The 25,160-nt window shown below is 35.6% G+C and overlaps 1 protein-coding gene across 4 annotated transcripts in view; it reads right to left on the reverse strand.

Annotated features, from left to right (window-relative positions):
- Nucleotides 1–25,160, reverse strand: part of ZNF638 (zinc finger protein 638) — an 87,738-nt gene that overhangs the window by 16,261 nt on the left and 46,317 nt on the right. For all 4 annotated transcript variants that reach the window (XM_005686378.3, XM_005686375.3, XM_013967510.2 and 1 more), the window contains 13 exons: nucleotides 20,100–20,158; nucleotides 19,829–19,881; nucleotides 15,326–15,376; nucleotides 13,618–13,689; nucleotides 12,733–12,819; nucleotides 12,221–12,289; nucleotides 11,652–11,689; nucleotides 9,708–9,839; nucleotides 7,718–7,846; nucleotides 6,496–6,537; nucleotides 5,862–5,996; nucleotides 3,159–3,284; nucleotides 634–668 (listed from right to left, as the gene is read on the reverse strand). In XM_005686378.3, the coding sequence (XP_005686435.2) occupies nucleotides 634–668; nucleotides 3,159–3,284; nucleotides 5,862–5,996; nucleotides 6,496–6,537; nucleotides 7,718–7,846; nucleotides 9,708–9,839; nucleotides 11,652–11,689; nucleotides 12,221–12,289; nucleotides 12,733–12,819; nucleotides 13,618–13,689; nucleotides 15,326–15,376; nucleotides 19,829–19,881; nucleotides 20,100–20,158 (1,028 nt within the window). The remainder of the gene's footprint in view (nucleotides 1–633; nucleotides 669–3,158; nucleotides 3,285–5,861; nucleotides 5,997–6,495; nucleotides 6,538–7,717; nucleotides 7,847–9,707; nucleotides 9,840–11,651; nucleotides 11,690–12,220; nucleotides 12,290–12,732; nucleotides 12,820–13,617; nucleotides 13,690–15,325; nucleotides 15,377–19,828; nucleotides 19,882–20,099; nucleotides 20,159–25,160) is intronic.

The following is a 25,160-nucleotide window of genomic DNA, read 5'->3' on the forward strand; positions in this document are numbered from 1 at the left end:
CAAAGGTGGTAATGAGTATGATATTTATCAGGATGAGAAAGTCACTAATCGCAGGATATACCATATATGGTCCAAAAAAGTGGTTGAGTTACTTGTTTGTATAGACTCTGAAGAAAAAATTTTCAACCTCTGAAAATATAAAGCAGTGTACTTATTGTTTTATACCAAAATACACACTAAAGGTATCTTTTTCATTTTAAAAACTCAATGAGCTTTCAAAGGGTTCTACAAAAAAACTGAAAACTTACTACTGTGCCTAACTATTTTGGAATAGAAAAGTCTAACAAATAATGATAACAGTTGAATTGTTCAAGTCTTAGTAAAACATTTTATAAAGAAGTCAAATTTATACATTTAATACAAACTGTGTGTATACATTCTCTTTTCTTAAAAACAAAAAATTCAGTAAATATCTGAAAGAGAGCAAAAACAACAGTAACAAAAGCCCCAAAGTCAAACATAGGCCCCTAAAACCCTTAAACAAAACAAAACAAAACACACCCTAACACTCATATACACACAAAATTATCATGAAAGATAAACTTTTTATAAGTAAACAATTACCATAAAATATAGAAATAAAATTCAGTAATTCAACTTATAAAAAGTGTTAGCACACGTAAAGAAACATACCTTTCCTTTAGTTCTGAGTCTTTCTCAGCTTTCACCTGTAATATAATTCCGTATTTTATTAGCGTCTATTCTACTGGATTTCAAATATTTAATTCATCACTGCAGTGCTTTCAGTTCTTAAAAATCTAAGCTAAAGACAAAACCATACCTTAAAAATATATCAAAACAGGTAGTTCTCAGTGTCCATATAATTACGTTTTAGAACTTTTCCCCCCATTTTTAAAGAGCTCTAAATAAGGTTATACAGAATAAATGATATACAGAAATTAATGAGAAAAATAAGTTTCCATAATGCTGATAGTAAATAGGAAAAATTTTAACTTTAAAAGCCTGGCAATGCCACTTCTGCTAAAAATAAAAACCTGAAACACCAACATCTTTTTTGTGTGAAATTATAATTTTAAAAGACTTCTATTAATAAGGGAGACTAGTTGACTTAAAAAGCTTTCTATACAAAACATATAGAAATGCTGGACAAATTTTAACAACAATCCTTTTAAACATATTATCTGAACCACCAAGAAAGCAATGTCCTGGAGCCCAAAATGAAAGAAGCAGGAATTAAAATTCAGTGCTTATGTACCAAGCATTGATCCAGGCACTTAATACATCACTGAACAAAACAGCAAAAATATCCACATTTCAGAACTTTACATACTAGCTGGAGGCTTTTTCTGTGGGAATCATGTGTGCTGAATTGAGAATGATCTCTCTTTAGATCTTGTCAGATTAAAAGCAGAGTACTATATTATATAAAAATGGAATACTATTTCTAGAGAGGTTCCTAGTGTGAGAGTTGACATCCCAGAGTAAAGGCCTTCTTTACTAGGATACCTGGTAAGGTACTGCATCTACATTGTAATGATATATAAAGAAAACTAGAGATGGCAGTATAAACCCTATCCACAGTGCTCACGAACAGTTTTCTCTTGTTAAAGAAAACTTCTTAGAAAACAAAACCAACCTATATGATAGTGAAGGAAATCTACACCAGATACCTGTATTAGCTAACTTGCTTCTTTATTCATAAATTAGTAAGAGAGAAACAAATGCACGAGAACAAGTTAAGCATACAAAACTGACTGCAGATATTTCAGAGAACTCCTTTAAAAACAGCTCGAAAGAATACTCTCTTAAGAACTGTTCTGAAAATTTTAAAAATTCAATAGGATATAGCATCTAAAGTATCAATACACGTGCTACTTTCAAAAAGACAGAACATTAAACTTTGAAGAGGATATTCAAAGACATAAGAGAAAAATTTTCCTCAGGTGAAGGAACATACTAATTTTTAGATCTGCAGAACGTAGGAAATAAAATCCAAACCAAGTTAAAACCTTGTTCACTGTACTTAATCATACTGATCCTCCCAAATCACCAAACTGTCCTTAAGGCCTTGGTGCTTATTTTCTCCAAAAACCTCTTCTCCTTGCTATGTTAGTAGAGTTTGCTCTCTTCTTTCTTTTAGGTTTCTCAAATAATTCTTTCTCAGAGGGGCCTGACCAGTCTAAAATACACATATCGCCCTGGCATACCCGGTCATTCAGCACTCCGTATCCTTTTATCTTGATTTGTCTCCACAGTATTTTACAGCACTTTTTAACCACCTGACACACACACAATATATTACAGCTAGCCTATTTTATAATAGATAAGGTGTATATGTGTGTGTGTGAATTATCGACCATCTGTCTACTCCACTAAAAAAACAAACAATAAAAGAACAGCATGGGCAAAGAATTCTTCACCTAAACACATTACCAATGAAATAAGTAAGAGAAAAATAAAGTCATTTCCAAATATGTAGGGATTCAAAAGGTCTACTGGCCACACATACTTTCTGGGAAAATTAGTTGACAATGTGTTCTAGCAAACAGAAAGTAATCCAAGAGAATAGGAGATACAGAGTCCAAGAAATAACAGAAGTAACTCAGAAGACCAATAAAAAGAAAAGCAGAGGTATACAGGTGCTTTACAAAGCAAATGACCAAAAATTCAGAACAGAGTGTGAGAAAAAACAGCTCTGAGAGCAGATTCAACAAATAGTAACTAAGTTCTATGACCTGAGTAACGACGACGACAGTGTTTTTACTGTGGTGCAAGCCAAGAAACTGTAAAATTTTATTTCTTATATAAGAAGAGAGTTTATAAGTAATTTAAAAGAAAACAACAAACTTCTATCAGGAGGAAGTAAAAATGGACTCAGTGTAGACTCTGCATTCTGGAGATAACCATGCTATGGATACTGAATTGCTCTGACCATATACGCTACATTTCCTAAGATTACCTCAATTTATTCTCATTTAGACAAATTCACACTGTTCCATAAACTATAAAAACTGGAATAGTGATCGCAAAATAAAATTTTAAAACAAACTATCTAAACTCATAACCAGTTTGACTACTGCCCAAGAATAATTTTCAAAATTACTTTCAGATTATATCCTCTAACTTTGGGAGAATAACCTTTATGTCTCCTTCATTTTCTAAAAGCACAAACAAAAACTGATACAAAATAATCTTACCTCTGATGAGTCCATCTTTGGAGATAATGTGCAGGTCAATACATGGTCACCTATGTTCTGTGGGTTTTGTTTCAGAAAGCTGTACATTGACTGAGCAGATTCAGGGCTATCTAACTGAAGAATTGCCTTTAGAGAAGACAAAAAAATATTAAGTTTCTTAAAACATTAAAAGTAAAATTACCATCAGATCTAGCAATTTCATTTTTTAATATATACCTAAAAGAACTGAAAGCCAGAACTGGAACAAGTATTTGTACATGCATGTTCATACAGTATTATTCACACATTCAAAAGGCAAAAGCACAAGTATCAACCAACAGAGGAGTAGAAATAAAATGTGGTTCATGCATATAATGGGATATTTTATCAGCCTCAGCCTCAAAAAGGAAGGAAATTCTGACACAGGCTACAAAGCATGCTGAAGACATTATGCTAAGTGAAATAAACCAGACACTAAAGGACAAATACTGTACAATTCCACTTATATGAGGTACCTAAAATATCAATAATCAAATTCAGAGAGACAAAAATATGAATGGTGGAGTGGTGGTTGCCAGGACCTAGGAAGAAGAGGGATGGGGAGTTCCTGTTTGATGGACAGGAAGTCTCAGTTTATAAGGAGCCCTGGAGATGGAGAGTGGTGATGGCTGAACAATAATGTAAATATGGTTAACACTATTCAACTTTGACAAACATAATTAAAGAAATTTCTTAAACATGTCCGAAGAATTAGTATCTACTAGTTGGTAGATTGGGCTTCCCTGGTGGCTCAGATGGTAAAGCGTCTGCCTGCAGTGCGGGAGACGTGGGTTCGATCCCTGGGTTGGGAAGATCCCCTAGAAAAGGAAATGGCAACCCACTCCACTTGCCTGGAAAATTCCATGGACTGAGGAGCCTGGTAGGCTACAGTCCATGGAGTCACAAAGAGTCGGACACAACTGAGCCACTTCACTTCACTTCACTTCTACTTGGTAGATCGGGTGTATTTTATGGAGCAAACACTGTCAAGTTTGCTATAAAACCCTTTCGAACTTTCTAGGTAATATACGGTTGTGTCCATGTCTGCTCAGTCATGTCCGACTCTTTGCTACCCCATGGGCTGTAACCTGCCAGGCTCCTTTGTCCGTAGGATTTGGAATGGGTTGTCATTTCCTCCTCCAGGGCTCTTCCCAACTCAGGAATTGAACCCATGTCTCCTGCATCTCCTACATTAGCAAGCAGATTCTTTGCCATTAAGCCACCTGGGAAGCCCCAATACATAGTTAATGAAGCCCTAATTTTCACGGGCACATGGCTGAATTAAGAAAAGACAAAGGGTACAGCAAATGTAAAAAGGATTTATTCTTTTGGCTTTAGCCAAATTATGAAAATAAGGAATGATTATTTCTACTTCTTTACATATAACTTAACAGAGTTATCTCTGTGTGTTTTAACACTGGAAAGGACTTTAGAAAATACCTGGTTGACATTCTTTCCTTTTACAAACAAGAACTAAAGTGTAAACAACTTAGCTAAGGTCACAAAGGTACTTAAGGCTAGATGAACTCAAGTCTAAACTTCCCCATAAGATAATGGTCTTTGCACACATTATCTTTCTACCTTGTGCAAGTTTCTATTTCCCCTTAAAACTAGGAGTTCTTCCTTCTTATTATAGCCCAGGAGAAAATAAGATGGTATATTATAATTCTGTTCTGAGGCTGAATAATGTTTACAGTTCAGAAGTTGAATTAAAAGTTGCACAGCATACTGAATATAGAGTTCAGCTACATATTCTACATCATGAGAAACACTGGGCTGGAGGAAGCACAAGCTGGAATCAAGATTTCCAGGAGAAATATCAATAACCTCTGATATGCAGATGATATCACCCTTATGGCAGAAAGTGAAGAGAAACTAAAGAGCCTCTTGATGAAAGTGAAATAGGAGAGTGGAAAAGTTGGCTTAAAGCTCAACATTCAGAAAACGAAAATCATGGCATCTGGTCCCATCACTTCATGGCAAATAGATAGGGAAACAGTGGTTGACTTTATTTTTCTGGGCTCCAAAATCACTGCAGATGGTGATGGCAGCCATGAAATTAAAAGACGCTTACTGCTTGGAAGGAAAGTTATGACCAACCTAGATAGCATATTCAAAAGCAGAGACATTACTTTGCCAACAAAGGTCTATGTAGTCAAGGCTATGGTTTTTCCAGTGGTCATGTATGGATGTGTGAGTTGGACTATAAAGAAAGCTGAGCGCTGGAGAATTGATGCTTCTGAACTGTGGTGCTGGAGAAGACTCTTGAGAGTCCCTTGGTCTGCAAAGAGATCCAACCAGTCCATCCTAAAGGAGATCAGTCCTGGGTGTTCCAACCAGACCATCCTAAAGGAGATCAGTCCTGGGTGTTTATTGGAAGGACTGATGTTGAAGCTGAAACTCCAATACTTTGGCCACCTGATGCGAAGAGCTGACTCATTTGAAAAGACCCTGATGCTGGGAAAGATTGAGGGCAGGAGGAGAAGGGGACAACAGAGGATGAGATGGCTGGATGGCATCACCGACTCGATGGACATGAGTTTGGGTAAACTCTGGGAGTTGGTGATGGACAGGGAGGCCTGGCATGCTGCGGTTCATGGGGTCAGAGAGTCGGACACGACTGAGTGACTGAACTGAACATATTCTCTACAAGATATACAGCTAAAATAGAAGGGACCTTGTTACCTTGTTTTTATTACTCATGTATATATGGTGATCCACTTTCCCAAACTGAAGTCCGACACAAAGTACACACTGAAGTCCATCTTCTGGTAAGTTATCAAGATGTACAAATCGATCGTAAATTTTATCTATATTTACCTGTAGTTTTTTAGGAGATAGCATTAGAAACACACACACAGCTTAAGCATCAAACTATAAAACACAGATTAACAATAATTTAATTTTTCAGAGGTCAGGTGACATCCTCTCACAAGAGTAAGAAAATGACTATATAGGTAAAGATAATGTGGTATTAATTTTATATCTGAATGATCAGTGAAACAATATACTAAAAAAGGAAGTATAATCTTTTTTCTATCAACATAACATTTACTCAAAATACCTAATATACCCAATATTTACCCAGGTCAGTTAATATGGTTCCAGAATCTAAGAAATATTTCACATTAGGGACTCCTTTATCCTCTATTTCTAATTTTTTTTCACCAAGAGAAGACTCATATGACATCTCCATCACTTCAATATTTTAAAACTAGCGCCAAGATTTTCTTTAATTCTTGACAGATGAAAACAATAAAACAAACAATGTTTTTATCAATTAAACAAGTGTACAAGAGCGTTTAAATGCAAAATTTACCTCTGGGTCATTTTCTCTAATCAGGGTTGTAAATATAGCTTCCTAGAAAAGCAAAACAAAGAAGACTGAAGGTGCACACTCTTTCTTATTTATATATTTAATTAGTCAAGATTTATAATAAAATATGAACAAGCATTAAGAACTACCTCATAAAATGAGAGTCAAGCAAAATTTCTGTTCCTTCCAAAAATCTTTCCCTCTTCCTACAAAAGTTATTTAAATCACACCTGACCATAGACTTTAATTCTTCTTACTCCCCTAAGAACATTAAAGACTAGTAACAGGGTACCATTTAGGGAAAGACACTCAAATTCACATACAAGGAATAAGAGATCTAATTTAGCAGACAGTAAGAGAACTCAAATTACAAAGCAAACTCGAAGATGAGAACAGAGATATAAGCTAGTGAAAAAAACATCACAAGGTTATTAAGTGTACAACAATCTAATGCTACTGAATTATATAAAGTGGCCAAGAGTGGCACGACACAAAGACATCAAAGCTGGAAGAAGCTAGCTGATGAAAGGCTTAAATGTACAGAAAACAAACTTTACCTTATGAGACAAGAGTTCTTAAATTTTTTTTCTCTTCAATGCTGACATATATAAAACTACCCCAGCAATTATATCACATTAGAATGATTCTCTATGGAAGGTTTTTTCAAAAGACATGCATTCCCACCTTTCTCTAGAGATTCCTAGTATCTCTGCTTCATGCCTCTTAGCAGTAAATGTTTGCAGGCCACACAGAAACAATGAAGGACTTCTAAATCAGTTAAATTCAAATAAATTTGAATTTTATGCCAGTGTCATGACTTTGTGAAAAAGGTTTTGAGGGAGACAAAATTGAAGGCAGAGCATATAACAAACAACTATTTTTAGTATGAGTCTTAAAGGTGAAGCACAGGTGAATGGGATGGAGAGAGAGCAAATTCCAGAAATTTCAGGAGTTAAAACAGATCAGACCTAGCACCAGCTGGTTATGAGAAATGAAAGGAAATAATCCCTTCCACCATACATGAGGGATTGGATTCCCCCAGTAGGGAAGTAACTCTCAAACAATGAGATGGGAGACTATGGAGAAACAGGGAGATGCTTTCTTAGTGTCTGAGAAAAAACACATGACCTAAAGAAGAAAACTAGAAAACAAAACAGATTATAATAAATTTGATTAAAAATTTTAATAATATTCTAGTAAATATGATGGTAAATCTATTATTTACCTCGTCGTTTAAATTCATGTTTTCAGGAGCCATACTTATTGAGAGTTGATTTCCATCCATTGATATTGGGAAGCAGGTATAAAATTTTACCATAGAATCTGCAGATTTTCTATTTATTTCTATAAATGCCTTTTAAAATAGAAAGTATAAGAAAAAAAAAAGTCTTATTAAGTTACTTCTCCTTAAAAAATATAATACTTAAGACTCAGATGAATTTCATAACTTACCAAATATTTTTAAAATAAAAAATGCATTCCTTAGAAAGGTAAGACCTACACACTAAGAACACTACAACTAAAACCAAGAAATAACGACTGAACTCATAAGGCAATACTAAAGAGGAATAACAAGGGACACTGTAGTAAATGACACTAAGGAAATCTTATTTATCTTATTCATCACTATATCCTTACTACCTAGAGCAGTATTTAGCATGTAGCAGACATTAAATGAACATGAATCAAGTAAACAAACTCAATGATTGACAAAATATGAGAAATATGAGGAATGAAAGAACCAAAGAAATGTGTAATGGTTATCAAATTATGTTCTGTTATTTTCTTAAGTATAAAATTGGAATACCATACAACTTGGTTTTAATTTTCATACCTGGGAAGTAAAACAATTGAACCTTGTTCCATATGTTTGATAGTTAATGAGGTGAAAACAGTCCATATTTTTATTTATAGTTATAGTTTTTTAAAATGAATTATCTCTTTATGTCATTAGCCAGCATATTTATCAAACTTTTAGTACGTTATAGCATGTTCATACAAATCTTTTGTTTCCCATTTACACAAATATTTTAAAAATCATTTATTTCAATTTTGCTTTATGTTAATTTTAATTTCAAAAATGTTTGAAATTTTATATGAGTGAATCTGATATTTTTCCACATAACATCTAGAAAAATATTAAATCTCAAAAATCTTATTTGTCTATTCAACTCTAATCAAAACTGGGCATAAATAATCTAGATTGGTATTTGGATTTTATGTTTGTGCACATTCACTTCGGTATATGATGCAAATTACGAATCTGCATTATTTATTCCCAGAGTTTCACAATTTCCATTTCAATGTATTATCACATAAAATTCTTATATTTAAAAAATGTTTTCTTTTTCAATTTTTATCCATCTTGAAACATTATAAATAATGTGCTTTTTAGAAAATAGCTTTAATGAAATATAGTTTACATATCATAAAGTTCACCTGTTTAAGTATACAATTCAATGACTTTTAATGTAGAACTGTGCAACCATTCAAGTAATCTACTTCTGATATAAGGTAAAACTGAATATAATTACTTACACTTACTATCCCTTCCTTCTTTGTTTTCTTAAGTACACTGGTTCGACTCTCAAAAATTTCTAATGATCACCAACTCCTTTCTATAAGAATGCTACTTCCCACCACTCTGAGGGTGCTGTTTCCATTATTTAAACTTCTCTGAACTTTCATGTCCTATAAATATCTTCTACAAGTTGTTCATTATTAACACATTTTGTTTTAAAATTACAAAAGGAATAAACACTTATAGAAAACTGAAGACATACAGATAAAACTAGGCTGGTTCTATGTACTGATGACTCCATCAGTCTGAGTCTGAAAATGGTTATTTCCCATTTGAATATAAATGGTAAAAAAATAAAAAGCAGAAATACTAGTAAAGACAGCTAAACAAAACTTTGTAAGTTGTTAGTAAACTATTATTATATAAAGTATTTTCTGTTAAATGTTCAAGCAAATTTTTAATGGGGAAATCCATCCTTCCCACCATAAAACTACACCTGATTATAGAATAAAACTTTAAAATTAAGTGATTAACTGTATTTTGTATTTTAAAAATACAAAATTTTAAAAATGCCTTAGCTTGAGACAGCTTATTTTGAGGTGTTGCTCTTAAAACCCTTCAAACTTTGTAAAGTTAATATTTTTCAAAATATGCTTGCAGACAACATGAATTCACAACTATTTTCAACTCTTACCTTTTTATGAGATGATAAAATCAAAATATCCTTTAAACCACCAAATGGTTTTACAAGGTTGGAAACTTCTTCAACAGAATATCCTTTACTAGGCAAATCAGAAATAAGTACCATACACATTTCTTCTGTTTCCTTCAAAACAAATTTCAGAATTGACATTAAAACTTAACTGTTATTTACTTAAGTTATATTTAAGTTTTACACTGCAGATCACTGTTAGAATTTAAATTGCATTTAATATTCTGATTAATTCAGAAAGTTGGTCTAAACCACAAATTAAAAACAGAACAAAATGCATTTTCCCACTCTTTAAGTATACAGAGTAATTCTGTCATCTAGTCAAGGTCTTTAGTTCTCTTCTGTAACCACTACTTAAAAAACAAGTTTAAAAACATAACGCTGCCTGTCTTTGACTGTAACTCTTTCATGTACAGTTCCCATTCCTGTGCCTTGTGATGCTAATATTTGAAGCTCCAAATCAGCTTAGCTCAGTTCAGTTGCTCAGTCGCGTCCAACTCTTTGCAATCCCATGGACTGCAGCACGCCAGGCTTCCCTGTCCATCACCAACTCCCAGAGTTTGCTCAAACTCATGTCCATTGAGTCGGTGATGCCGTCCAACCATCTCATCCTGTCATCCCCTTCTCCTCCTGCCTTCAATCTTTCCCAGCATCAGGGTCTTTTCAAATGAGTTAGTTCTTTGCATCAGGTGGCCAATGTAATGGGAGTTTCATCTTCAGCATCAGTCCTTCCAATGACTATACAGGACTGATTTCCTTTAGGATGGACTGGCTGGATCTCCTTGCAGTCCAAGGGACTCTCAAGAGTCTTCTCCAACACCACAATTCAAAAGCATCAATTCTTCTGCGCTTAGCTTTCTTTACAGTCCAACTCTCACACCTATAGATGACTACTGGAAATCAGGGCATATTCTTTTATCATACTGAGTAAAATAATCCCTTTTAAGCAATATAAAAAAGCTTACCTAGTCTCTTAGTATCCTTACCCCATAACCCAATCATCACTACAAAATACTTTCATTTCTGCCTTCTTTTCTCTTAGATCTATTTCATTCTTCAAGATGACACCCCCCCCAAAATGCCAACTTTTCCTTTAGCGGATGTTGGGTGAAATCCACAAAAGTGCATTATAGTAAATTGGCAACTTGTAACTTTTCTTTCTGGAGGGTGAGAGGGTAGGAAATTATAATTTTCATAAGCTAGTTGAGAATGATTTTTAAATAGCATGCAAACTGTGTTCGTAAATGATTCCTTCTAGAATGCAATAAGTAAATCTATATCTTCTTCTGCTGCTTTAAACAGCAGTAGAATATTTTGATATTCTTCTCAAACCAAAATAGTAAGTTAACACATACTACTTCACTACTACTTGACGAATAGGGCAACCATTCTATTATGAACTTATCTTCAGCATCTGAAGGGTCTCAAGATCTCAACCACTAATTTCTAAATTAATGAAATTTTAACATATTCAAAATGACACATATAAACACAGAAAAACAAAGTGAACTTAATGCCCTTGAAACAGAACTGCAAATGCCACCTGCTCCTCTAACATACAAAAAATTAACTGGTATTCTAAGTATTAACATACCTCCCATTTGCTTCCATAAGAAAAAAGAAAAAAAGAAATTTCACAAAATTCTGTTGTTTTTCTACTCAAAAACCCAGCTGGCCTAATACTTTCTTCTCAGTGAAAAGAAATGCTCAATAAATACATCTACTTAGGATAATCTGCACCTAAATTTCTGTGACTTACTCTGCAACTCAAGATTTTTGAACTCAAAACATATTTACAAGGTCACAAAAGACCAGGATTTTCACCATACCTTATATGTACATTTTTTACCTAGGTTTATAGTAAGAAAACTACACTGTGTCACAATCTCTTACACTTTAAAAAAAAAAGTGAAATTAAAACCTGACCTTGTTGACTGGTTCATTTTCTGTGGCCTCCAAAGCAGCTGAAGATACAAAATAAAATAAGAATTCATACAAATGTGTTTTATTTATCAAGATCTAACTTTATTCCACAATGGATTAAATAGTAGCTTCACGAAAATGTATGTAACAGGCAAAGGACCAGAGAAATTTAAGTAGGATACAGTTACAATAATCACTGGCTTTTAAATAATACATTCAGTTTTATTTCTTCTGAGAGCAAAATCAAGAGATAAGGTGAAGATCTGAATCACAATATTCTTAAATTCACCTAGGTATAACCCTATAGTTGTTGCTATTGAATCATTCAGCTGTTTCCAACTCTTTGCGACCCCATAGACTGTAGCCCACCAGGCCCCTCTGTCCGTGGGATTTCCCAGGCAAGAATACTGCAGTGGGTTGTCATTTCCAACATATTATATATGTTATATTATATATGTAATATATATATCTTCTACATATATATACCTATGATACAAAAACCTTAGTAAAATTTATTTTTAATCTTTCATCTTTAAACATAAGACAATAAACTAAAATTTCTATTTACCTACCTGAAATAGTTTCTTTAGCTCCATTTTCAGTGGTTTTCACTTCCACATTTGTCTTCATTTCAGAGCGTTCTGCAAGATTACAGTGAAAGTGAAAGTTGCTCAGTTGCGTCCGACTCTGTGACCCCATGGACTGTATAGCCCATGGAATTCTCCAGGTCAGAATACTGGTGTGGGTAGCCTTTCCCTTCTCCAAAGGATTTTCCCAACCAAGGGATCGAACCTAAGTCTCCTGCATTGCAGGTGGATTCTTTACCAGCTGAGCTCTTATTAGTCTAGAAAAACACACTAATACAATTAAACTAATGAATATAAACAGGAACTTAAGCTAGGTTATTTTGTTATTTCAAGTCTCCATAAGCTGACCTGAGTAAAGACAAAGCTAATACAAATTTTCCTTTGAAACACAAAACAATCCTTTTGATTTTTAAGCAACTACTCCGAAATATACCTCCAATGTAGACAGATAGGATTTAATGAAACAAAAGCACTGAATGATAACAATTCAAGCTTACCTGGTACATTCACAGATTTACTGGTGTCTTTGTTCTTGACAATTCCAGCCTTTTTGACTTCCAGAGACTTCTTTCCACCAGATTTTGCTTTTAAAAGTAAGAGTTGAGCCATTATTATAAGGCTCTATTCAGTCATTTAGCATGTTTCATACTACTATGTTAGTAAATAAGTAGTTCAACTTCATTATAAAAGCAGCTCTCTTCCAGGTATTTCTAATTTTTTTCAATATCTGTTTACCAGTAAGATTTAAAGAAAATATAAACTGAGATATAATTTTTGTTAAGGGTTATTAATGATTCACAAATTTGATCCTCATGTGCCAAAAGCACACCAAAATCACACACAAAAATTCTATTTTATCATTTCCACAAAGATTCTTTACAATTACATTAGTCTACTGGGAAAATATATTAATAAACAGATCATGTTAGTTTCAACATGTTACAATTTAGTGTTTCATTTCTTGATGGAAGATACATTCTTATAACATGGAAAGAAAATATTTAAAGTAGAAATATTAGGGGAGTTCTATAAGCTGAGAAAGATAATATATATGAAGTGAGAACTCTGAAAACATGAGGAAAAGAAAGATTAAACAGGGGGGAAGTGGTTATAGCAGCCTAATATTATACAGCTGTCAGAATTGTTTCCAAAAATATCTGCAATGGCAAAAACTGTCAAAGACCAAAGCACCTAAAAACAAAAGTTGTATGTGTGTTAAGTTTTAAGTATCAAAGAAGTATCTACTAAACTTTTCAAGATGTTATTAGATACTGCTACTGCTAGATACAAATTCTATAAATTTAAAACTTGCTTTTGATATATTTATTATAGTCTTTAAAACAGAATTAAGAATAAACAATATAACCTTTCAACAGTCTTACCTGTTTTGATTGAAGCTTTATTACCTTTAGCAGCTACTGTTACCACAGATTTGACAGAACCCGCTGACTTCCCTAAATCACAAAAGCTCAGTCAAAACTGGTTTATTTATTAACTAGTATCAACAATACTGAAAGAACCTCGCAAAGGATGTAAGAGCAACAGACTATATTTTATTCAAAACATAAAATGCTATCATCTTTAGGGATACAGATCATTTGCTAAATTAGAAATGATAATTCACCTCCCTTTTCGGGTACTTAAAAAATAGCATTCAGGCAAGTTACTTAAATCAAATCAACTAGAAGCAAAATTACTAACTACAGGATATAGAAACATTTCTGATAGCTTTAATGGTTCCAAAAGCAGTTATATTTAGGACCTCCCAATTCACACTTCCTTGGCTCCCAGTCGACTGTTTGTAACTCCATGGACTATGCGGTCCATGGAATTCTCTAGGCCAGAATACTGGAGTGGGTAGCCATTCCCTTCTCCAGGGGATCTTCCCAACCCAGGGATCAAACCCAGATCTCCCGCACTGCAGGCGGATCCTTTACCAGCTGAGTCACTAAGGAAGCCCTTAAGAATACCTATATCATGGTCAGGCCACATCAAGATTGTTTTCACTCATTCATAATGGGTCCTATTTTAACAGAACTTTTTGAACTTTAATACTTTGTACATATGCATATATTACTGTTGCCTATATTCCAAAATGATGTTTATATAAAGACTCTGATCATCTAAGTGTCACTAAAAAGACTGCCAGAGAACAAGAAAAACTGAATCTTTTTATTCAGAGAGCAACAAGAGGTTTAGTTCTTAAAATCAGGATTCTCAACAAGTAGCAAGACAGTATATGATGAAAAAGCCCAGGATCAGAAGTCATTAAATCCAAGCTGAATTCCACGTTAAATTGTGAAGTCTGGGGAAATTTACTGATTTCTGTGCACACTACCCTATTTATAAACAATGGTGGTAATCACCCTATTTAACAGGACCTTCTGTAAAAATATGATCATGCTTTTGAAAAGTTATTAAAAGAAATTATAACATCTACAATACTTAATCAAAATAGCTTACAAATCCACTGTTCATATCCAGAGAGAGACCTTAATTTTTGCTCAAAAAGAGAAATACTACTCTTTATATTGTCATTTAACCAGTCATTTCCTAGTCATGCCCAAGTTTTGTCACACTGCAGTAACCTTAGCCCAAATGAACCCTTAAGGTGTTTCTTTCACTATTTTATGCTATTACCACAAAGAAATTCACTTTACTACTTCTAGTATAGGAAAAACAGAAAGAGGGATAAATACTAGGGCAAGGAGAAAAAAATTAAATTAGTTACTTTAAAATATAATGTAGCCTACAAAAAAGGCAAATAGAACATAATTTGCCATAAGTTTGTTATCTGGACTATTTTATAAAAGAAAAGTAAACAGAGAAGACCAAAAAGAGAAAAAGGGAAATATTTCTAATATTCACCATGAGAAATATTTGCCAGTTAAATTATTTTATTTTGATAATAACTGCAGGAAAAGAGCACTGTCTACTAAATATGCCTTCTTAAAACTTCTAGATGACTGTAAATTTCAAAAATTGGTATATATTCAACAAACACTTTATCACATGAAATCCAAGACTACTGACAAAACCGTCTTAAATAATTTAATTAGTATGTCTAACATCCTAATATAGAAAACATACCTGAAGATTTATTTACTTTGGTTGCAGATGTCTTGGTTTGTCCAGTTTTGGCTAAAATAATAAGAAAAATACATCAATAACACATTACAAAAAATATCATTTACATTTAGGAAAGAGGGAACTTGGCATAACCTTCTTATCCTTATCCATCAGAGGGCAGAGAGAATGAAAACCACAATCACAGAAAACGAATCAACTGATCACATGGATCACACCCTTGTCTAAATGAAACTACGTGCCATGCCATGCAGGGCCACCCAAGACGGACAGGTCATGGTAGAGAGTTCTGACAAAACGTGGTCCACTGGAGAAGGGAATGGCAAACCACTTCAGCATTCTTGCCATGAGAACCCCATAAACAGAATGAAAAGGCAAAAAGGTATGACACTGAAAGATGAACTCCCCAGGATGATAGATGCCCAATATGCTACTGGATAAGAGCAGAGAAATAGCTCCAGAAGGAATGAAAAGGCTGAGCCGAAGCAGAAACAATGCCAAGTTGTGGATGTGTCTGGTGGTGAAAGTAAAAGTCCTATGATGAAAAGAACAATACTGCATAGGAACCTGGAATGTTAGGTCCATGAATCAAGGTAAATTGGAAGTAGTCAAACTGGAGATCAGAGAAGGCAATGGCACCCCACTCCAGTACTTTTGCCTGGAACGTCCCATGGATGGAGGAATCTGGTAGGCTGCAGTCCACAGGGTTGCTAAGAGTTGGACATGACTGGGCGACTTCACTTTCACTTTTCACTTTTATGCACTGGAGAAGGAAATGGCAACCCACTCCAGTGTTCTTGCCTGAAGAATCCCAGAGATGGGGAAGCCTGGTGGGCTGCCATCTATGGGGTCGCACAGAGTCAGACACAACTGAAGCAACTTAGCAGCAGTAGCAAACAAGAGGTGGCAAGAGTAAACATTCACATTTTAGAAATCAGTGAACTAAACTGGACAGGAATGGGCAAATTTAATTCATATGATCACTGTATCTGATTCTTGGTGGCAAGAATCCCTAAGAAATGGAATAGCCCTCAAAGTCAACAAGAGTCCAAAATGTAACATTTGGGTGCAGTCTCAAAAATGACAGGATGATCTCAGTTTGTTTCCAAGGAAAACCATTCAATATGTTAGTAATTCAGTTCATTTCCAAGGCCAATGATTCAATATCATAATAATTCAAGTCTATGCCCCAATCACTAATGCTAAAGAAGCTGAAGTTGAATGGTTCTATGATGACCTCATAGTCAACAAAAGAGTCTGAAATGCAGTCTCAAAAATGACAGAATGATCTCTGTTCCTATCCAAGGCAAACCATTCAGTATCATAGCAATCCAAGTCTATATTCCAACCACTAATGCCAAAGAAGCTGAAGTTAAACGGTTCTATGATGAACTGAAAGACCTTATAGAACTAACACCTTTTCATCATAGAGGACTGGAATGCAAAAATAGGAAGTTAAGAGATACCTGGAGTAACAGGCAAGCTTGATCTTAGAGTACAAAATTAAGCATGGCAAAGGCTAACAGAGTTTTGCCAAGACAACACACTGGTCATAGCAAACACTCTCTTTCAACAACATAAGAGTCGACTCTATACATGGACATCACAAGATGTTCAATGCTGAAATCAAACTGATTATATTCTTTGCAGCCAAAGATGGAGAAGTTCTATACAGTCAGCAAAAACAAGACCGGGAGCTGACTGTGGCTCAGATCATAAACTCCAATTGCAAAATTCAGACTTAAACTGAAGAAAGTAGAGAAAACCACTAGACCATTCAGGTATGACCTAAATCAAATCCCTTGCAATTATACATTGGAAGTGACAAGTCGATTCAAGGGATTAGATCTGCTTGAGTGTCTCAAAAACTATGGATGGAGGTTTGTAACACTGTTCATGAGGCAATGATAAAACCATCCCCAAGAAAAAGAAATGCAAAAAGGCAAAATGGTTGTCTGAGGAGGCCTTACAAATAACTGAGAAAAGAAGAGAAGCTAAAGGCAAAGTAGAAGAGGAAAGATAAGTATCTGAATGCAGAATTCCAAAGAATAGCAAGGATAGACAAGAAAGCCTTCCTAAGTGAATGACGTAAGGAAATAGAGGAAAACAATACAATGCGAAAAGACTAGAAAATTAAGAGATACCAAGGGAACATTTCACGCAAAGATGGGAACAATAAAGGACAGAAACGGCATGGACCTAACAGAAGTAGAAGAGATTAACAAGAGGGGACAAGAATACACAGAAGAACTATACAAAAAGGATCTTACTGATCTAGATAACCAGACATCCTGGGATGTGAAGTCAAGTGGACTTAGGAAGCATCACTAGATAGTGGAGGTGATGGAATTCCAGCTGAGCTATTTCAAATCCTAAAAGATAATGCTGTGAAAGTGCTGCACTCAATATGCCAACACATCTGGAAAACTCAGCAGTGGCCACAGGACTGGACAAGGTCAGTATCATTCCAATCTCCAATCCCAAAGAAGGGCAATGCCAAAGAATGTTCAAACTACCACACAATTGCACTTATTTCATATGCTAGCAAGGTCAAGCTCAAAATCCTTCAAGCTAGGCTTCAACAGTACATGAATCAAGAACTTTCAGATGTTCAAGCTGGATTTAGAAAAGGCAAAGGGACCAGAGATCAAATTGCCAACATCCGCTGGATCATAGAAAAAACAAGAGAGTTCCACAAAAACATCTACTTCTGCTTCACTGACTACGTTAAAGCCTTTGACTGTGTGGATCACAACAAACTGTGGAAAAGTCTTCAAGAAATGGGAACACCAGACCACCTTGGTATTCTGCCTGCCTCCTGTGAAACCTGCATGTAGATCAAGAAGCTACAGTTAGAACCAGGCATGGAACAACAGACTAGTTCAAAACTGGGAAAGGAGTATGTCAAGGCTGTATACTATCACCTGCTTATATAACTTATATGCAGAGTACATCATGCGAAATGCTGGGCTGGACAAAGCACAAGCTGGAATCAAGATTGTGGGGAGAAATATCAATAACCTCAGATATGCAGATGATACCACCCTCATGGCAGAAAGCAAAAAGGAACTAACGAGTCTCTTGATGAAGGTTAAAGAGGAGAGTGAAAAAGCTGGCTTAAAACTCAAACAGTCGAAAAATGAAGATCATGGCACCTGGTCCCACCACTTCATGGTGAATAGGTGGGGGAAAAGTGGAAAGGGCTAGGTTTTATTCTCTTGGGCTTCAAAATCACTGCAGATGGTGACCGCAGCTGTGAAATTAAAAGACGCTTGCTCCTTGGAAGAAAAGCTATGACAAACCTAGACAGCATGTTAAAAGCAGAGACATTACTTTGCCAACAAAGGTCTGTATAGTCAAAGCTATGGTTTTTCCAGTAGTTATGTATGGATGTGTGAATTGGACCATAAAAATGACTGAGTGCCAAAGAATCGACGCTTTTGAACTATGGTGTTGGAGAAAACTCTTGAGAGTCCCTTAGACTGCAAGCAGATCAAAGATATAATGTGAAGAACGGACTCATCAGAAAAGACCCTGATGCTGGGAAAGACTGAAGGCAGGACGAGAAGGGGGCGACAGAGGATAAGATGGTTGGATCCCATCACCGACTCAATGGACATGAGTTTGAGCAGGGTCCAGGAGTTGGTAATGGACAGGGAAGCCTGTCCTAGGGCAGCCCATGGGGTCACAAAGAGTAAGACACGACTGAGTGACTGAACTGAACTGAACTGCCTAAGGATCATGAAAGGTATCAAAAAGAAGCATTTTCTGAGATAGCCCTTAAAGAATAAATTCGAATTTGCTCCACCTTGACCCTCCAAAAGGAGTTTTAATTGGCTTTGTATGTTCATTATCTTGCACAAGGCCTGGTACCTACTAAGTAGGTACTTCAGAAGTGCTTACTGCTGCTGCTAAGTCGCTTTAGTCGTGTCCGACTCTGTGCAATCCCATAGACGGCAGCCACCAGGCTCCTCTATTCTGGGATTCTCCAGGCAAGATCTGGAGTGGGTTGCCATTTCCTTCTCCAATGCATGCACGCATGTTAAGTTGCTTCAGTCGTGTCCGACTCTGTGCGACCCCATGGACAGCAGCCCGCCAGGCTCCTTTGTCCACGGGATCTAGAGGTAAGAATACTGGAGCAGGTTGTTAGCAAGTAAAGTTAACTGGAACTTAAGACAATGACTCCACATGAATGGACTGTATAAAGAGCTGTGAAATGAAATAGGACAGAACAGCTGGAAAATAAACTGCTCCGAGTAACTGAAACATAATGTACATCTGCGTGACAAGAGACTGAAAAAGTAATCTGGGGGAAAGGGTAAGGGGTCATTTATGCAAGGCTGAAGAATATGGGCATTCTCCAATGGATCACTAGCTTAAAACAGGGGCCAATGTGGATCCCTTCTACTAAAGCACAATGAATATTATTTTCCTACCATCACCTTGCAAGAAGTTTCCAGTAAACTGACAAAATATATTAGAGGAGTATTAAAAGTAACAACTTACTAGTAGAAGCTGCAGTCACAGTTTCAATACCTGTGGAAGCATCTGTATCTTTTCTATTAAAAGAAGAAAAAAAATTAGCAAAGAAATTCTAAGACCAAAATCTTCTAAAGATGCAAAGCTTAAATCTAAAAAAGTTTAAAATAATTAATTAGAATGATGTCCCATTTGAGTCAGGGAGATTAAAATATATTAAAAATGTAGTTGTCAAAACTTTTAAAATTTAATTCATATGCCTATTTATTCTCACACAGAAAATCATAGAATTACTTACTTTAAAGTAGATGCAGATGTTTTCTTTGAATCTGACATCTTTTTCTTCACTTCTTTGTTCTATGAAGGAAAAATATTTTGAAAACCTTAAGCCTCTTCTCAAATTATAAAAGGGAATATACAAAAAACACAAAAGCATATGAAATTTATACACATGTACAACCACAAATAAAAATCTTACCCTAAAGTAAAAATGCTAATTACTTTTTCTATTTATAAACAGAAATAAAACATTTTCAACTTGTAATTATACAGTGTAATCCTACATCTTGTCTTTTATCACTTATTGACATTTTCTTATCACTATCTTTCAAAGACATTTCTAATAGTGCCATACCATTTCTGGTATCTAATTACAATCACTCTGGTCAGATCTATCACAATCTTTTGCTTTAATTACTATAATAGACTCATAATGGTCTCTGCTTCTGTCTTTGCTTTTCAACCACCCTCACTTCATTTTTAACATAGAACCAGATTGATAACTGCCAGTCCTAAACTCAAAACCTTTCATCACACTCAGAAAAAAAGCTAATACTTAAAAGTTTACTCTACTCATTTCACCCATTCTTTACCCCCAAATCACCACATATCTCTTTACAGCCATCTCTACTTTTTTGGGCTCCAAAATCACTGCAGATGGTGACTGCAACCATGAAATTAAAAGACGCTTACTCCTTGGAAGAAAAGTTATGACCAATCTAGATAGTATAGTCAAAAGCAGAGACATTACTTTGCCAACTAAGGTCTGTCTAGTCAAGGCTATGGTTTTTCCTGTGGTCATGTATGGATGTGAGAGTTGGACTGTGAAGAAAGCTGAGCGCAGAAGAATTGATGCTTTTGAACTGTGGTGCTGGAGAAGACTCTTGAGAGTCCCTTGGACTGCAAGGAGATCCAACCAGTCCATTCTGAAGGACATCAGCCCTGGGATTTCTTTGGAAGGAATGATGCTGAAGCTGAAACTCCATTACTTTGGCCATCTCATGCGAAGAGCTGACTCATTGGAAAAGACTCTGATGCTGGGAAGGATTGGGGGCAGGAGAGGGGACGACCGAGGATGAGATGGTTGGATGGCATCACTGACTCAATGGGCGTGAGTCTGAGTGAACTCTGGGAGTTGGTGATGGACAGGGAGGCCTGGCGTGCTGCGATTCATGGGGTTGCAAACAGTCAGACACAACTGAGCGACTGAACTGATGAACTGAACTACTTCCAATCCCAAGCACCCTTTAAACTCCTAAAACAAAACAAACTACATAGGCATGGACTTGAGAAGTCTTCTGCAGTTGCTGTTTGGAATGCTCCCAATTCAAGGAACAATTTACACCTTTACCTACTTTTCACATTTTTAATGAGACCTTCCATAACTACCTTACTGAAAGGTGCATTGCTCTTTAAGCTTGGCAATTAGTGAACATCCAATAAATATGTGTTAAAATGATGTGAACTTACAATTGCTGTCATTTTACGTTTTCTGTTCTTTGGAGGCATCTTTGCCATTTCCTTTTGTGCCATATGGGATTTTATCCAAACATCTCCCTTACCCCCAGTAGTTTAGAAGATACTCATCCTCCTGCTTATATTCTACTAATGCTGCTAAGTCGCTTTAGTCGTGTCCGACTCTGTGTGACTCCGTGGACTGCAGGCTACTAGGCTCCTCCATCCATGGGATTTTCCAGGCAAGAGTACTGGAGTGGGTTGCCGTTGCCTTCTCCTTGCCATTTTACTAATGGGTATCTCCAATTTCAAAAGAAATATGAAACTATTGATTTCTTCTTATAAATTTAAAAGCCCTTACACCTTGGCGTACATGCTAATTTTTGATGACATTATTTTAGGACAAAGTTTTTTTTTTTTAATTCTTTCTTAACAATTTATACTATTTTATAAAGATACAACTATTTGTGTTTTACCCTGTTTAAATGGGCTTCCCAGGTGGCTCAGTGATAAAAAAAAAAAAAAATCTGCCTACCAATTTAGGAGATCCAAAAGACTCAGGTTTGATCCCTGGACCGGAAAGATCCCCTGGAAGAAGAAATGGCAACCCACTTCAGTATTCGTGCCTGGGAAATACCACAGACAGAGGAGCCTGGTGGGCTATAGTCCATGGGGTGGCAAAGAGTCAGAAATAACTGAGCATACATGTGCTCTATGTTTAAATGGTTTTATTACTCTCTGTTGTTTAGTCACTAAACCATGTCCAACTCTTGCGATCCCATGGACAATCTTCTTTTCACGCAACCTTGAGAATGAGTTGCTTGGCTATCTAAGGCTGGTCTACCTCTTTTTACATTTTTATAGCTTCTGCCTGGATCACTAGGGCTTTCACCTTTATAACTATGAAACTTAACATCTTCACCAGTTTTTAAGTGGTATTTTCTTTCTGGAATCCTAGTTATATGCAGATTGGGTCTCTTAGATGTATCCGCCATGACTTCCTCTTCATTAGACGTTTTAACCTTTACTAATAGATTCTTAAGTCCTAAGAAGGATGGAAGCACATCTGCCTTGTTCATTAATGCATCTTCTGCATGTACCACAATGGCTGACATCCAAAAGATGTTTAAGAAATAGTTCTTTCCTTAAATATTTATTTATTGGATTGTGCTGGTTCTTAGTTGCAACACACAAACTTTTAGTTGTCACATGTGGGATCTAGTTCCCTGATCAGGGATCAAACCTACACCCCTTGCATTGGAAGCATAGAGTCTTAGTCACTGGACCACCAGGGAAGTACCAAGAAATAATTTTTGAATTAAAATGAAACTAAACCCTCTTCTGAACTGATTGTATATCCTCAGTTTTATCTGTTATTAATTAGATTTTCCATAATGCTCAAACCACTATGCACTGCTTCCTGGCACTGTTTTTGTTCTCCATGCAGTCTTCTTAAATCTAAGCTAACTGCTTGCTCTAGGTTTTAGATGTAATGTCACCATGAATCTTGCTGAAACCAGTAAATCTGTTTTTTAAGTCTTGTTTTTTCTGTTTTCTTGAAGAGCCGTAGCACTATTTTATAACTGCAAAGGTCCTTCTGTCTGTTGAAAACTCTGATTATATTTTTTTCTGTATCAAGAGCTCCTGCTTCCTTAAGGAAAATTTTGAGTACCAACATGTGCCCATTTTTCTGGAAAAGAAGAATGCTTGCTTTCAGCAGACTGGTTAAGAATCATTGTTAAAGACTCATGTCTATGCTGGCTTGTAATTAAACACAAGGTATTTGTCAGACAAAGTTTGTCATCAGAACTGTGCAGAACCATACTTTAATCCTTCAGGTGTAATACAGGGATACAGAAATTTTTTACCTTTTCTCTAACATTTTATTACTGATTCCAAGAAGTAGCAAAATGAAGAGAATATTTTCTGAATCATGGCGTTCAAGACAGTCCTAACATGAAATAACATGAAACATCAAACATGGGCAGAAAGGTTTTGTCATGGTTTTAACTATTCATGCCAAAATTAAGGCGTAGACCAAGAAAGCTATAGGGCTGACCTTCTTTTTCCTAGTTTGAGTTTCCAGTCTATTTTGTGCTTGCTCTGACAGGAAATCTTAATGTCTTCCCCTATGGTAACAGGCCAAAAGATTGTCCCATAAACTTCTAACCTTGAAGAAGCCATAACCAGAGTTCTGTTGCGGGTTCCCTCTGGTCAATCACAAGAGCGAAGTCATGTGTAAATTCAGCACCATTCAAACCATATTTAACTGAAGAACATCAATGTTTGTGACAGGTAGATGGCATGTTTTCTAGTTTTCAGTGCTGATACTTAGGCCATTCATTATTAAGAAAATCAAAATAGTAAATGTCTGAACTATTCAACTTACACTGCTGCCTTACCAACCTTATAAAAAAGTCATCTAAGAGAATTATTTTAATCTGTTTGAAATTCTCTAACACCCTAAATGTATCATTACTCGGTCATTTTCCCAGATTAAACATTTTAGAATTAAAGAATATTGATCTCACATTTAAAACTTTAATAATCAGCTAGTCCTGCTTGAGAGTCAATGGTATAAAAGCTATTTCTTTCTATTGCCAAGGTTACTAATCTACCCCAAACTTTTACTACTCTTAAGAGTAGTCTGCTTGTCTAGATGAGTGCCCTAACCGGATTTCAGTGATCTTTTCTCTTCTTTCCTTTAATCAACATGCTTTCTTTGCCTTCAGAGTCATTTGCCCAACTAATTCATTCTGCAGATCACTTCCTGATGAATTTTTCAAATCCATCGATTTCACTGTCATAGCCCTGCTGAAAACTTTGAATAACATTTAACTGTCTCAAAATAAAGTTTAAATTATTAAATTATGCATTCAATTCTTGCTTCCCCTTATTCTTCTCTGCCATAGAGGAGGATATGTGTCACAGTTCTGATAAATCAAATGTAGGTGGAAGTTGCTGGGGAACTCCTCCTTCTTGGGGGTGTGTGCGGAGGGGAGGAGGGACACTAAAAATTCATTGTGTTCCTGACACATTCCTTTCTTTCTGTTTGAAAGACTGAAATAATGCCAGAAGGTACAATAACCATCTTACAAAAAGGATGAAAAAGTACACGTTAATGACAGTGAATTAGAAAAATCAAAAGGCTGGGTTCCTGAAGATATTTTAGAGCTGTTCTATCAGCCACAGATCACCCACCAGCCAATTTCCTGTTATAAATAAACCTCTTATTTGTTTAATAAACCACTGGAGAAGTTTTCTGTTAACTGAAAATGAAAAAACTTCTAAAGTGGTAATGACAATGGTCATCATGTAATCATTATTCAAATTAGAACAATGGAACAATGAGATGGGCATGTATGTACCTAGTATTAGTAAACTGGGATGATGGGTTACTCCAATAATAACTAACCAGAAAACATAAAAAATAAAACTCTTTTAATAGCAATTGAAATAATATTTATGACATATACAAATAAATAAAAAATAACATGTCTTCCAAAATGCATGTTATGGAAACATTACAAAAGAATGTTATGGAAAAAAAATGTAAAAACTCGCTGAGGGACACAAAATGAAGTCTAAATAAATGAAGAAATAAAACCTGTTTTTGGACAGAAAG

Source organism: Capra hircus, chromosome 11 (genome assembly GCF_001704415.2).
Source record: "Capra hircus breed San Clemente chromosome 11, ASM170441v1, whole genome shotgun sequence".
In the NCBI taxonomy this organism is placed as follows: domain Eukaryota; kingdom Metazoa; phylum Chordata; class Mammalia; order Artiodactyla; family Bovidae; genus Capra; species Capra hircus.